Raw genomic sequence first — 14,763 nt, 5'->3', positions numbered from 1 at the left:
TATATATATATATCTTATATATATATAAAATATGCCACACATTCACCTTTTGGCATATATACCGTCAGAAAATGGCTAACAGTGTCACTATCCTAAGAAAGATGGTTTAAATGGCAGCTTAATAAATGAAATTAATCAGTCTGTGTTCTTTTTTTTACTCAAGTAATGTATATGCCGTACTCTTTATTTACAACCATATTGAACATGATGAAGAGGGATGGGGATCCAAATAATCATAAACATCATAGTTTTGTGTTGTGTACATGAGTTATCACCCTGCTGCAAGGATTATATTTAATAGAATATATATATATATACAGGTATGGGATCCTTTATCCGGAAACCTGTAATCCAGAAAGCTCCAAATTACGGAAAGGCTATCTCCCATAGACTCCATTATAATCAAATCATTATAATTTTTAAAAATGATTCCCTTTTCTCTGTAATAATAAAACAGTACCTGTACTTGATCCCAACTAAGATATAATTACCCCTTATTGGGGGCAGAACAGCCCTATTGGGTTTATTTAATGGTTAAATGATTCCCTTTTCTCTGTAATAATAAAACAGTACCTGTACTTGATCCCAACTAAGATATAATTACCCCTTATTGGGGGCAGAACAGCCCTATTGGGTTTATTTCATGGTTAAATGATTCCCTTTTCTCTGTAATAATAAAACAGTACCTGTACTTGATCCCAACTAAGATATAATTAATCCTTATTGGTGGCAGAACAATCCTATTGGGTTTATTCAATTCAGACTTAAGTTATGGAAATCCAAATTATGGAAAGATCCCTTATCCGGAAAAAACACAGGTCCCGAGCTTTCTGGATAACAGGTCCCGTACCTGTATATTGATTGAAATTAAGTCTGTGGGAGATAGCCTTCCCATAATTTGGAGCTTTCTGAATAACAGGTTTCTGGGTCGTAGATCATATGCCTGTACCGAGCTCTAGCGCCATGGCACATTGGAAAATCTGTAGTGTTTTGTCACTAGTTTTGCCCAGTGATTTATCACACTCATCAAGTGGGACAAAAACTCTACAAATTTCTTTGGTGGTATCATACCTGAAAGAAAAAGGGAAAGTTCATGACCAGTGTTTCCTATGATACAGATATATAACTGTACTGGCTTATTGCATATATACAGCATACAGTATATACAGCACATGGGTGAGCGAGGAGGCATTTTTGAGGTTAAATTTGGAATGGTAACACATGTTTCAGATATGAAACAACTGAAGAATAGTGATGAGCGAATCGGTCCCGTTTCGCTTCGCCGAAAAATTCGCGAATCTTCCAAAAGATTCGTGAAATGTAGCTCGCCCGTGGCTATTCTTTCATCACGCGGCTATTATTTTGTTGCCCGTGGTGAATTTTTCTGTGGCGAATTTTTTCATCCGTTTCGCGAAACAATCCGCCAATGGCGAAACGCGGAAATTCCCCGCGAATCAATGCCTGGTGAAACATTTCGCCCATCACTACTGAAGAAATATTATTCATAAATTCACACACGTTCAGCATAATGGGCAAAATCTAAGAGCAAACCCTGAACATTAGTGTACACCATATTTGCGATCTTCAGAAATTTTTGTTTCCAATGCGAATTTTTCCCATTCGGGATTCGAACTCGTGTTTTGATAAATCTGCCCCTAAATCTCTGAAAATAATAAATTATCCATTTGTTATAATTTAGTAACAGAAAAAAAGAAAGGGGAAAAATAAACCAAGGGACTGAAGATTCACATTTAGATTTTCCAGCAGATGTTGTAGATCCCTTTGGATGGGAGAAACCCCAAAGACATAGGGAGTCATTTGAGAATTGGCAGGGAGAGTGCAAGGGTAAAGCAGTTCTTGGTACATAAGGGTTAAACCAAACACTGTAACTCAGCGTATTCACTCACATGCCTTTACGTTAACAAAACATAGAAAGGGACACCCGTATGTCTTGTTTGTTCAGTCATACCTTCCCTGGTGGGCGAGGTTAAAGCTAAGGGAATGTGTGTGAGAGGAGACAGTCTCACTCAGTGTGAGACAGCAGCAAAGGTGCTGCACGGCAGTCACTGAGAGGTGTAAGTATCACTCATATTATCCCATTGCTTTCTCTTGCCTTTAATGTACAGCATCGCTGTCTCACTTACTCAATAATCTGTATTTGCCTGAATTCTGAGAAATGATTTATCTGCTGGAAATCCTAGCAAAGTAAGGGAATAGGCGGGGTGTGGGGGCACAACAGGGGTATGAAAGTAATGAAGGTGGAAATGATTGTGGCTTTAAGGCAGCAGAGCTGGGCAATGATAGGCTGCAGGGGGCGGGGGAGAAAATGGCTACAATGGAGAATTAGAACCCGCAAAGATTTCTGGAATGTGGGAGTGTAACACAGAGGGGTTTAACTTCCAGCTTTGCCCCAAGCAGCAAGGTCCAACGGAATCATTCAGGGGAAAGTCTCTATTACATCAACCTTGCAAATGTTATACATGGATCTATTCTAAGCAACATTTCAACGAGTCCTTATTTAAAAAGCATCCTGAATGAATGTATTTAGACTTACTGTTCCTTTTCCTTCAGCCAGGAAATTAAAATTCTCAGGGAAAAAAAAAATCAAACGCATATAGACCAGATGGAACAGGGTACACTCAGGGTGTCAAAAACTGATATTTTACAGACTATTCAGTTGCATGTAAAAGGTTCCCTAGGACCTGCTACTAATGCTTGGAAACACTAACTTTTGGCCTCCCGTTGCCCTCCTATCGTGTTATAATCTACAGGGTCCTGTGGTTAACTCTTTCATCACCAGTACAGCGAGGGCCTACCCGAGGAAAAGAGTCCCATGTAACACATGCTCTACCGGGAGTTGCTGGGGGTTGCGACTGGTTGAGTCCCAGCTGGATAAGAAAAGGAAGGTACCAAATACCAGCAAATAGACCATCATGTAAAACAGTGTAATATAAGAGAGCACAGTAACAATAAGAGAGCACAGTAACAATAAGAGAGCACAGTAACAATAAGAGAGCACAGTAAAATGTCATTTAAATAAACAAACACCTCTATATACCCTCTGTATATCCCCTGGCTCCTTTATAAGGTCCATAAAAAGCAAATGAAAACTACTTACTATGTAATATTTTTCTTATTTAATTAGATTTTTTTAAATTTGATTTTTCAGAATTCTTGATCAGTCACCCAAAATGAGTCAGCCATCCCAGCTTATGAGTGATCCAATCATCAATCCAGGTGAGTGGGCACTTAATGAGTCTATAGTAGAGCAGTGACAGAGACTTCCCATCATCCCCTATGATTTCTGGCTATTACCTGACTTGGCTTGTTAAATTAACCCCATGCTTGCCTGCAGAATACCTATGTTTTTATATAAACTTGAAGTGAATCTATTTTGATATGTTTCCCATTATGGCAGAGAGAATCACAGTGATCTCTGTTCACCCTCACTTTTGTAAATTAATGTATGTTGTGGTTATGCATAGTGATGTTTCGGCAGGCATGGATTTGCATCGAATTTCCGCGTTTCGCGAAATGGATGAAAAAATTTGCAGCGGAAAAATTTGCCGCACGTCCAAAAATTGTCGCCGGTGTCAAAAAAGAATAGTCGCGGGCGTCAAAAGTATAGCCGCGGGCATAGAAAGAATAGCCGTGCAGCGAAATAATTGCCGTGGGCGACAAAAGAATAGCAGTGCCTTAGGGTGGGCAGGGGCGCCAAATCACCCCTGGAGGACCCCAAATCATTGACACTGTATTCTCCGGAAAGTAGATCTTTTATTGGATGAAACATTTTTGCCCCAAATTACCATAATGTATAATATTTTATCAGAAAAAAAATCATTCTGTGGTTCAGTTGTAATCCATGAATGAAATTGTTTATCTCTCTGGTTGCAAACTATAAAACTGGTAAAAAATTACATAAAATACAGTTAATTAACACAATACAGGTATGGGATCTGTTATCTGGAATGCTTGGGAGCCAGGGTTTCCTGGATAAGGGATGTTTCTGTTATTTGGGTCTCGATGCCTGCAATAAGGATTAATTATATTTTAGTTGGGATTAAGTACAGGCATGGGATCCCTTATCTGGAAAATCATTATCCAGAAAGTTCTGAGTTACGGAAAGGTTATCTCCCATAGACTCCATTATAAGCAAATAATTCTAATTTTCGAAATGTATTTTTTTTTTCTCTGTAATAATAAAACAGTACCTGTACTTGATCCCAACTAAGATATAATTACCCCTTATTGGGGCAGAACAGCCCTATTGGGTTTATTTAATGGTTAAATGATTCCCTTTTCTCTGTAATAATAAAACAGTACCTGTACTTGATCCCAACTAAGATATAATTACCCCTTATTGGGGGCAGAACAGCCCTATTGGGTTTATTTAATGGTTAAATGATTCCCTTTTCTCTGTAATAATAAAACAATTGGGTTTATTCAATATTTAAATTTATAAAGCTATGGAGACCTAAATTACAGAAAGATCCCTTATCCAGAAAACCCCAGGTCCCGAGCATTCTGGATAACAGGTCCCATACCTGTACATGGTACAGTTTTATTATTACAGAGAAAAAGGAAATTGTTTTGAAAAATTAGAATAAAAGCTGATCCTGGTCATTTCAAGAGCCAGAATTCCAATTTTTAATCAAGGTATATATCAGATTGCTCATTGGAGTCAGGAAGGATTTGTTTTCCCTTCTAAGGCAACTGGTGACAGCTTCATTTTTTTTTTTTAATACCTCCGGGATTTATACAAGGAAAATGGTGAACTCAACAGACATGCTGATTTTATAAATCAACCAATATGGATCTACTGCTATATGTAATAACAGAATATACACATTCCCTGTCTTTAAATTTTTTTTTTTTTTTGCTTTAGCAGAGGGTAAATCCGTGCCTACACCAAATCCAGCTGTGCCGCTTCCTGTAGACCCAAACTGGAGGTGAGATTTCCTTAAATTACCAATTTATTCTTCTTTAGTTGTCCTTTAAAGCTCTAGAAAGTAAAGACTATTTGAAATAAAAATGGTATATACAACCAAAGTATTGTCTAGACAACGATCGATGTGTGCCACATGATTTATACGGTGATTAACAGTTAAGGTCCCCATACACAGGCCGATAGTAGCTGCCGATATCGGTCCCTTAGACCTATTCGGCAGCTAATCGGCCCGTGTATGGGCACTACTGACGGGACTGCCCGAGTGATATCTGGCCTGAAATTGGCCAGATCTCAATTGGGCAGGTTAGAAAATCTATTCGGATCGGGGACTGCATTGGCTCGATTTGGCCCTGGGGCCAAACCATTGAATTACCTTGGATTCTCCCGATATCGCCCACCCGTAGGTGGGGATATTGGGAGAAGATCTGCTCGCTTGCCAGTGTATAGGGACCTCTAGTTGTACTACCGGTTAGTTGGATGTCACGGAGAGCTCTTCCAGACAATTAAAATGAAGGGCCTGCCATCTCTGCAGGATGCTTCCAAAAGTTCTCCCAAATGAAAGATGTGCTAGTGGCCCCCTATCCTGGCGGGCCTAGGGCTAATGAGCCTTTCTGCCTATTTATTAAAACTGTCCTGCTTCCAGACTATCTGTCCATACATAATCACCAATTCTCCATTGGAGACACTGAGGCAGTGGTACAATCCCCTTAGTGCCCCCTCCCCCCCAGGGTCAAGAACAACCCCTCCGGTCTGGCATTCTAGCATACAGATTGGGGGGATTCTGCACATGTTACAAACAGCTGAGGTTTCTGTACCCCAATAATGCTATTCAGGTTTCTGTGTAACATAGGTAATACTTTATAAGGATAATAAAGATACAATAGATACAATCTGCAGGACACACTATATCAGTTTTTCTCTGCCTTTTGTAGCCTTCCAGCGATCACAGAAGATGTTGCAAAAGAATCTTTACTGGAGTATGCCTCGGATAAGTTATGTTATGGCACCTCCCCAGCAAAAAATCTGGAAGTCAAAGAGCTCAGGCCCTTTAATACCTATAGGGTGGGTATTCCTCTTCATCTGACTTAACACCACAGTACTAACCCTCTCCGTACTAACCCTCTCCCTACTAAGCCTCTCCCTACTAACCCTCTCCCTACTAACCCTCTCCCTTCTTACCCTCTCCCTACTAACCCTCTCCCTACTAACCCTCTCCCTACTAACCCTCTCCTTACTAACCCTCTCCCTACTAAGCCTCTCCCTACTAACCCTATCCCTACTAACCCTCTCCTTACTAACCCTCTCCATACTAACCCTCTCCATACTATCCCTCTCCCTACTAACCCTCTCCCTACTAACCCTCTCCATACTAACCCTCTCCCTACTAACCCTCTCAATACTAACCCTCTCCCTACTAACCCTCTCCCTACTTACCCTCTCCATACTAACCCTCTCAATACTAACCCTATCCCTACTAACCCTCTCCCTACTAACCCTCTCCCTACTAACCCTCTCCGTCAGTGGCAAAGCCTTCATAGACATGGGGTAATGGTGGTTAAAAGCGAGTTTTTATGAAAAGGCAACTAAAATCCAAAAGAAAAATTCATTCACAGTGAATTAGAATTTATTGGTACAGTAAGTCCTTATTATGTATAGTATTTGGGGGAGTGGATCATCAGCGTCAGGTTCTTTAGTGGGCCTTTAGAGATCTAGAACACTGATTCACATGTACAAATAGGGGAGAGGAGGACACAAATATCAGTTGCAAAACACCATGTTTTTTGGACTTTCTGTCTCGCATTTTATTTCTAAATGTACAAACATAATTGAATTTCAAGACGATCTCTTGTCTTTTAGTACCGTCTGGAAAGCTTCACAGAATCACGAGTTTTTGAGAAGCAGATTAAACCTTATGAAGGTTGGTAGTAGATTCCAGGCAGTGTATTTAGCCCACTCCTCACATGTATTTATAAAGCGCCAATATATTCCGCAGCGATGTACAATAAGTGGGTTTCATACATTGGACATACAGAGTAACATATAAAGCAATCAATAACCGATACAAGAGGTGAAGAGAGCCCTGCCCAAAAGAGCTTACAATCCATAACCTTGGATGTTGCTCCCAGTTGCCTCAAAACAGGTTCTTATTTTTACATTCCTGCCTTGGAGACAAGTTTAAGTTGCATAAAACCAGGTGTCCTGCCAAACAGACCCTCCTGTAGGTGGCCAGTCCACATAGGGGCTACCAAATAGCCAATCAAAACCCATGTTTGGCACCCCATGAACTTTTTTCATGCTTGTGTTGCTCTCCAACTTTTTTTGACACTTGAATGCGGCTCATAGGTAAAAAAGGTTGGGGATCCTTGCCTTGAAGTCATGTGATCTATAGGAAGAAATAGGCTACACGCTAAGTACCCTTTGCACAATTTAAAAAAAAAAATAATTATAAATAATTTGTTTACATTTCTTAAACTGCCAGTTTTAAAAATAATGGACACCTACTAAGATAAGCTCAGCCTAGAAGAAAAGTGAGATGACTCTGACACTGGTTCTTCAGTTAGGGACTCAGAACTGAATATCTGTCAACTTCTGGTCTCTTGGTTTCCTGGTATTCCAACATACTTATTGTACCTATTGTTATTATAAACCTACATATTGCACACTCAGCAATTACTGAGATACTGTATTCATAGAAATATAGGATGGGCAGTCTGTACCCTCCAGATGATGATGGAGTTACTCAGCCTTCTTCTAGACTTTTTCTATATCTCTGTTTGTGGTTGCAGCCCCTTATACAGTATGTTGACTGCTTTACCCATATGGAGGAAAAAAAAAAAACATGTGCCAATGGATAAAAAGCCCAAACTGAGGATAAGGAATAATTATGACAGGTAGTGAGCGGACTATTTATTTTACACTATACATTTTATCCCACCCCTAGGTGAGAAAGATGACAAAGGAGCCAAAGTTCCAAAATCTCCTTGGGAAATCCCCGTACGATGCCCAGTCCTCTTTAAGGATGGTGAGCAGAAAATGCCAGTTGTTGGCACAACCTCTATTAAGGTAACTCAGTGCTTGTAACTGGTTCATGGTGAAGCTTTTGGTCTCTTTTACTAATTGAATGTCTGGGATCACTTCTAGCTTCTTCATGGCGGCTGACTTCTACTTTATCTTACAGACCTGTGATCTTTGCAAAGGGAAAGGCACAGTCACATGCGGAGAGTGCTCCGGCTCTGGCACGGTGGGTCTCTGTAAACAGTTGGATTACAAATGCAATTACTATTGGTAGGGAAATACATGCCCTTGTTATATACCCTCTTCATGGTGCACAACATACCTGCATGGCAAACTGAAAGAGCCAGAGGTCACTGGTTGTTAGCAGCTACACCACAGATTGCACTGGAAATCAATTGACAGTTGTTTTGTTTAGAGAGATGGCTGATTCTGAGGAACAACAGCAAAACCAACAACGGACCTCAATGCTACTACTTATATAATGAGGAAAGTAGTGACTAAAACATATGAAAAGTAGCAGGATATTCTTGGAAAAAAATACTCAGTTGAGACATATCAAAGCATTTTAATAGTTACTAGTGAATAGTTCTGCCTGTGCACCAGTATAATAGCTGTGCCCTCTGCAACTGACAGGTCCAGTGTTCCGCATGCTATGGGATATTAAGAACAGATGAAGTGTGCTCCAGCTGCCATGACTTTGGAACCCAAAAGTAAGTAATAATCATGGAACCATAGGGATCCCCCTTCTGGGATAACTGGTAACTGCATTCAGAATTCTCTGGAGACGTACACCCACAATGGTGAGCTGAAAAGAATTAATTGGCCAGTCTCTGGTTTTTAAAGCTGACCTACAGCGTCCTATACTAAAGAGACCCTACCTGTCGCCAAGATAGTAGTCTGAATTCTATGCAAATAAATTGCTGAGCAGCCATCGAAGAGTCACAGGCCTGGACTGAGATTCAAAATAAGCCCCGGCATGCCAAGTACACAGTGGCCTAAACAGCCCCCCAGCAGCTGTCTATGGCATCGTACAGAAACCAGACTCCATTGATCCTTGCATTTGCCAGACTCCATTGATTCTATTCAATTCAGAATCCATTGATTTCTAGTCCTATTCATGCTTATAAACTAAGAAACATTTTATTTTATTTTCCCTACAGCTGTGTGTGCTACAAGGGAATTCTTCTTTGCAATGTCTGCTCTGGCAAAAAGCAAGTTGCGTCCTTTACTCAGATGGTTATCACATGGTAAGAACATTTCGCATAAAGGTACTTTCTGTATTGTTTGGGTTATTTGGCACTTTTGTAGACAGACGTGGTGCCAGAGTTCAAGTAACACAAGATTATCCTTGAGCCAGCAGCCTTTGTATATGAATTCTATACATACAGGTTACAGGTAACACCTACAGCTTCCCACATGGACAAAGCACCACCTGCATCTTGCAGCTCTGTATTCATGAGGTGTAGTGATGAGTGAATCTGTCTACGGAAAAAATCATGAAACAGAGAGAAACAATTCGCCAATGTCGAAATGTAGGATTTTGCTGCAAATCCATTCCTGCCGAAAAAAAATGTGCTCATCATTAACGAGGTGTGGATTTCAGTCGGGTTCATTTAGAGCTGATGCCGCTTGCAGTGACTGTCTGTTTAGAACACTCGGTATGATGGCACGGATTAGATAACTGGCACTGCATATATAATGTGGGTTTTTAAGGGTATTCATATTCCCCTTTGCAGGAAAACTGAGACTTATGAGTTTGTAGCTGATCACAACACAGATTTCCCTACAGACAAGTTCAAGAAGGTGCAGGGAGAGAAAATCTTTACAGATGAGCAGCCATTGGTAAGAAAATTCTATTAATACTTTTCACTCCCTGAGGGAGATATGGATGGAGGGCCCCATCCATGGAGCACTTGTGGAACTTGTACCGCCAACCCCCCTGGAGCTTGTACCGCCAACCCCCCTGGAGCTTGTACCGCCAACCCCCCTGGAGCTTGTACCGCCAATCCCCCTGGAGCTTGTACCGCCAATCCCCCTGGAGCTTGTACCGCCAATCCCCCTGGAGCTTGTACCGCCAATCCCCCTGGAGCTTGTACCGCCAATCCCCCTGGAGCTTGTACCGCCAATCCCCCTGGAGCTTGTACCGCCAATCCCCCTGGAGCTTGTACCGCCAATCCCCCTGGAGCTTGTACCGCCAATCCCCCTGGAGCTTGTACCGCCAATCCCCCTGGAGCTTGTACCGCCAACCCCCCTGGAGCTTGTACCGCCAATCCCCCTGGAGCTTGTACCGCCAACCACCCTGGAGCTTGTACCGCCAATCCCCTTGGAGCTTGTACCGCCAATCCCCTTGGAGCTTGTACCGCCAACCACCCTGGAGCTTGTACCGCCAATCCCCTTGGAGCTTGTACCGCCAATCCCCCTGGAGCTTGTACCGCCAATCCCCCTGGAGCTTGTACCGCCAATCCCCCTGGAGCTTGTACCGCCAATCCCCCTGGAGCTTGTACCGCCAACCCCCCTGGAGCTTGTACCGCCAATCCCCCTGGAGCTTGTACCGCCAATCCCCCTGGAGCTTGTACCGCCAATCCCCCTGGAGCTTGTACCGCCAATCCCCCTGGAGCTTGTACCGCCAATCCCCCTGGAGCTTGTACCACCAATCCCCCTGGGGACATTTGGGGAAAAGGCTTTATTTGCTCTTCTAGATACACCTGAAAGCATCATTTAAATATCAATAAAGGTGAGGTTTTTCTTGAACACTTATTTGCTTTAAAAGTTATAACAGTATTAAATAGAATTATTGCTAAACGTCTGCTACTCTAGTCTTTACCTGTAATATGAACTAAGGGGGTCCCTGACCAAAGGTTGGTTCGATTTAAACTGCCAGTTTAATGTGTATCTCACAAAGTGTTCTCTAATCACTTTTAGGTACCTCCGATAGTTAATTTCCATAGACAGTCCATAAATACAACATCTCAGGAGGCTTTGGAATATCATCAGTCCGAGCTCTCTTCTTCAAGCCGTATGTTGAGACAGGTAGGTGTTACTGAAACCAATCTTTCTTCAGTGTTTTTTGGGCAAGAACTAATGGGCGCGGGCACCTGCAGGGCCCCTGGGGCGGGAACCGAGGTGGGCCCTTCACCCCCCAGTCTGACCCTGAGTAAAAGGCAGAACTCTGCCCATTAATTGGCTGATGGGGCCTAGTGTGTATGTGTGCCTTGGCTTGTTTGTGTGCACTGTGAATCCTATGATGCCAGGGGGCGGCCCTTAATTCTTAATATGGCAATTTTCTATTTAGGATTACTCAATAGCACATACTACTAAAAAAGTATATTTTTATGAAAATGGTTTATTAAGATGAAGCAGGTTTTACATATTTTGCAGAGACCTACATTGCTTGGGGATATAGTTTTCCATTAAGAAGCAGTTGTTACAGTGTAATAGGAGACCTACATTTTGTATAGTTTTCCTTTAAGCCCCTTACCCATACTGTATTGAAGGACAGACACAAGAGCTAGGATTAATGATACCCCACTGTCTAACAAGTATCTATTTGGGGTGCATTAGCAAATATCTCATGTTAATTACTAATAGGTTTCAGAATGAAGCTGATCATACTAAATACAATTGCCTTTTCCCCCCACAGAGACAAAGCATTGAGTGGCTGCCCCTAACACGAGTGCATTATGAATGGAAGGAGAGTGAGTACTCATACTATGTGTATGGCAAGGAGAACAGAGTGTACGCTGAGAAATATCCACAGAAGTTCCACTGCTCAGTCATGTAAACTGCATTGGGGGTGTCACCTGGAACTTATCTACACAAAGATTTCTATGTTTGATTAGTAGTAGTAGATTGCCTGAATACTGGATTTATTCTGTGTGTAAGGGCTTGTAATGATGAAAATCCCTTATATTCGGAATCCTTTGGTGAGGTGCTAAAGCTGGCGCACTATGGTGTGCAAATGTAAGGAGCACCGGCTGTACATTCACTGATACACCCAGCTCAGGGGGGAACAGGCAGCACTGTAATTAGCACCTACACTGAGCGAGCAGTAAGTACAGGGCTTCTGATATACAGTACATTGCGTCTACAAATGCTTTTTCCATACATAGTGTGGACAAGCTGCACCAGTGGCCTTTTCACTACCTGACATGTACGGAGCCCTGACTGTTCTTTCTACATAGCCCTTACTGCCTTGTATGGCACCCCAACTAACTCTAACTCTGTCATTAGTAAGGATTTGTCCACTTGGCGCCCAATACATTTTTTCTCTTTAGGGCCTGCTTATTCATGTCAGCCCTTTATCCTGGGGAAATCAGCTGACTCTGCTTATAATGGTGGGGCTACCCTATGCTGTCTCTCTGCCTTTATCCCATTCTATTACCCTTCCTGTTTTCCACAATCATACATTTTTTGAATCTCATAATAATAAAGAAAAACCTTTGGGAACAGAGATTGGTGCTTATGTGGATTGCTTGTGTGTGAGGTTTTTTAATTCTATAACATACAACACAAATGGTTAACATATAGGGTATATCTGCCAGATCTCCTAAAGTGGATCAAAACCTAAATAGAAAATGAACTTAAACTTGCTTAGAGTGCTCATAGGAGCACTTTTGTATTTTGCTAATTTAGACTGCTAATTTTAGTTTTTGGCTATGCAGATGTGCTTCGATGGCAACTCTTTTTTTGGATTTTAATTCCTGTGTTTACATCTGGAGGCTTTCTATGTCTCCAAATTATTGGTAATTCACAGGGGTGCAGGGTATATACAGGAGATGGAACACAGATTTTTAAATATTCCATGGGAACCTAGCAAGTTTACTATTGTTATATCCCGAAAGGGTGCACGTTAAGTATGAAGACTTGTGGGTGCAATACTTAATAACAGCCACAAGATGGTGCAGGAGCCCTGTTTATAAAGCACCCTAACTGAATGATTATTGTTTTTTTGTTCTTTATATATGTTCTTTATATATTATACCTTTAATATCAGCATGGATATCCATATATCTGTAAATAAACAGAAGTGCCCTATGTTTCCTGCTTAGCTGCAATAAGTAAAAGAATGAGTATAAGTAAAAGTAATGAATGAAAGCAGATGGGAAAGTAGGAAACAGGGAGGATAGAGTGGCAGAAAGACTATGGACTGTATGTGGTGTGTCCCAATGTGCTTGTCTGTGCTGCGCAGCAGTCACATTGGTAGGTTAATTATGTCCTGATGTCACAATACAGACTTTATGGGGTAGTGATGGGGTGCCGGGCAAATCCGATATTAAGGGGTCCCATTATTTATATTAAGTAGGGCTGTCCAGTCAATGGCTGTTGAAATACAACTCCCAGTGCCACCACATTTGTCCAAACTTCAAGGATAAGTAAACCTTTAAAAAGTGAATGTAAAATTGATGGCTGGGATATTCTTAGTACTTTTGCAATTTACATTTATTAAATCTTTTTTTTTTTTTTTTTAAATTGAAGATATTAAGGGATAAAGTACTGTCAATATGAATGATTTTTGTCACAACAGCGCCCCCTGTCAGTTTCTGACCATGACGTAGTCGAGAATGTTCTCAGGAGAAAGAAAGAGGGCTGCTCTGATGTTCTTCTGCTTAGGAAAAACATTAGAAACCTCAGATAACCTTTCCTCCTTGCCAGAAGAACATCAGATCATTCTTTCTTCTGAAAATGTCCTCAACAACGTCATAGTCAGAAACTGACCAGCAGGTGGTGCTGTTGTAACAAAATTAATTGTTATTCACAGTATTTTAATTGTTAATATCTCAGAATTAAAAAAGAATAAAAAATAAAAATAATAATGTAAATTGCAAAAGCGCTTAGAATTGACTCATGAGGGTTTTCTGTTTAGTAAAGAGCTGAGAGATGGGAAAACAATGGCGTTTACATGCTGCACAGAAAGGAATAAAGAAGAATGAGATACAAGCAGATAAGCCCAAGGTAATGCAGGAGGCTGGAACTTGTGAAAATAAACATGTATGTTTTAGTTACTAGATCGGAATCCCTGGCTGCTGTTGAACTGCAACTGGCAACCATCCCAGACAGCTTTGTCAGTTGCAGTTAAACAACAGTTAAAAGGTCAAACATCTCTAAATATCTTAGTTATAATGTATATGAATCCTGTACTTGTGCAACTTGTATATTATTACTAGTCTCCATAGCAAATGCCTCTCAGCCCTACCCATTCTGATGATACCAACACAATTGTACCAACTTCCCATAGCCCTCCTATTCTATAAGACAGAAGTAAGGTATGGTGTAGTCCAAAATGTGCCAAAGTTATCTTCTGTCCAACAGGCACAGACAGGGGCATAACTTCAGGGGCCCGGCCCCCTCTGCAGATAATCATGGGTGACCTGCGATGGGTCACAATCCCCTGCCACGCATCACAGGTCACTACTGAGGGACAAGACCCCCCCCCCTGCCAATCCCCCCATAAACCCTGGGCCCCCTCACAGCCACATAGTCTGCTTTATTGGTAGTTACACCACTAGAGACCCTTCCCAGAGGCTATTATCCCCACTGCTACTATAGGCACCATCTCTCCCTACTATACCTGCTATCCCACAGCCCCAGTCCCTTCCCAGAGGCTATTATCCCCCCACTGCTACTATAGGCACCATCTCTCCGTACTATACCTGCTATCCCACAGCCCCAGTCCCTTCCCAGAGGCTATTATCCCCCCACTGCTACTATAGGCACCATCTCTCCCTACTATACCTGCTATCCCACAGCCACAGTCCCTTCCCAGAGGCTATTATCCTCCCCACTGCTACTATAGGCACCAT

General features: G+C 41.7%; 1 protein-coding gene across 5 annotated transcripts; it reads left to right on the top strand.

Moving 5' to 3' along the window:
• The first annotated feature begins 1,966 nt into the window (after nucleotides 1-1,966).
• LOC100493548 (protein SSUH2 homolog) lies at nucleotides 1,967-12,413 on the top strand. Of its 5 annotated transcripts, none has more exons than XM_031901156.1 (13): nucleotides 1,968-2,075; nucleotides 2,772-2,906; nucleotides 3,170-3,237; nucleotides 4,889-4,949; nucleotides 5,881-6,010; nucleotides 6,806-6,866; nucleotides 7,890-8,011; nucleotides 8,127-8,189; nucleotides 8,597-8,673; nucleotides 9,124-9,210; nucleotides 9,700-9,805; nucleotides 10,886-10,993; nucleotides 11,604-12,413. In XM_031901156.1, exons 3-13 carry the CDS (start codon nucleotides 3,192-3,194, stop codon nucleotides 11,742-11,744), a joined length of 1,002 nt encoding a protein of 333 aa, XP_031757016.1. In that variant the 5' UTR covers nucleotides 1,968-2,075; nucleotides 2,772-2,906; nucleotides 3,170-3,191; the 3' UTR covers nucleotides 11,745-12,413. The 5 variants fall into 5 exon arrangements, with proteins under 5 accessions (XP_031757015.1, XP_031757013.1, XP_031757016.1 ...); XM_031901154.1 differs by having other exon boundaries at nucleotides 4,886-4,949; XM_031901155.1 differs by lacking the exon at nucleotides 2,772-2,906 and having other exon boundaries at nucleotides 1,967-2,075.
• Nucleotides 12,414-14,763: the final 2,350 nt, after the last annotated feature.

The sequence above is a fragment of the Xenopus tropicalis genome, chromosome 4 (assembly GCF_000004195.4).
Source record: "Xenopus tropicalis strain Nigerian chromosome 4, UCB_Xtro_10.0, whole genome shotgun sequence".
Classification (NCBI taxonomy): Eukaryota; Metazoa; Chordata; class Amphibia; order Anura; family Pipidae; genus Xenopus; species Xenopus tropicalis.
This window is presented reverse-complemented; position numbering and strand designations above follow the sequence as displayed.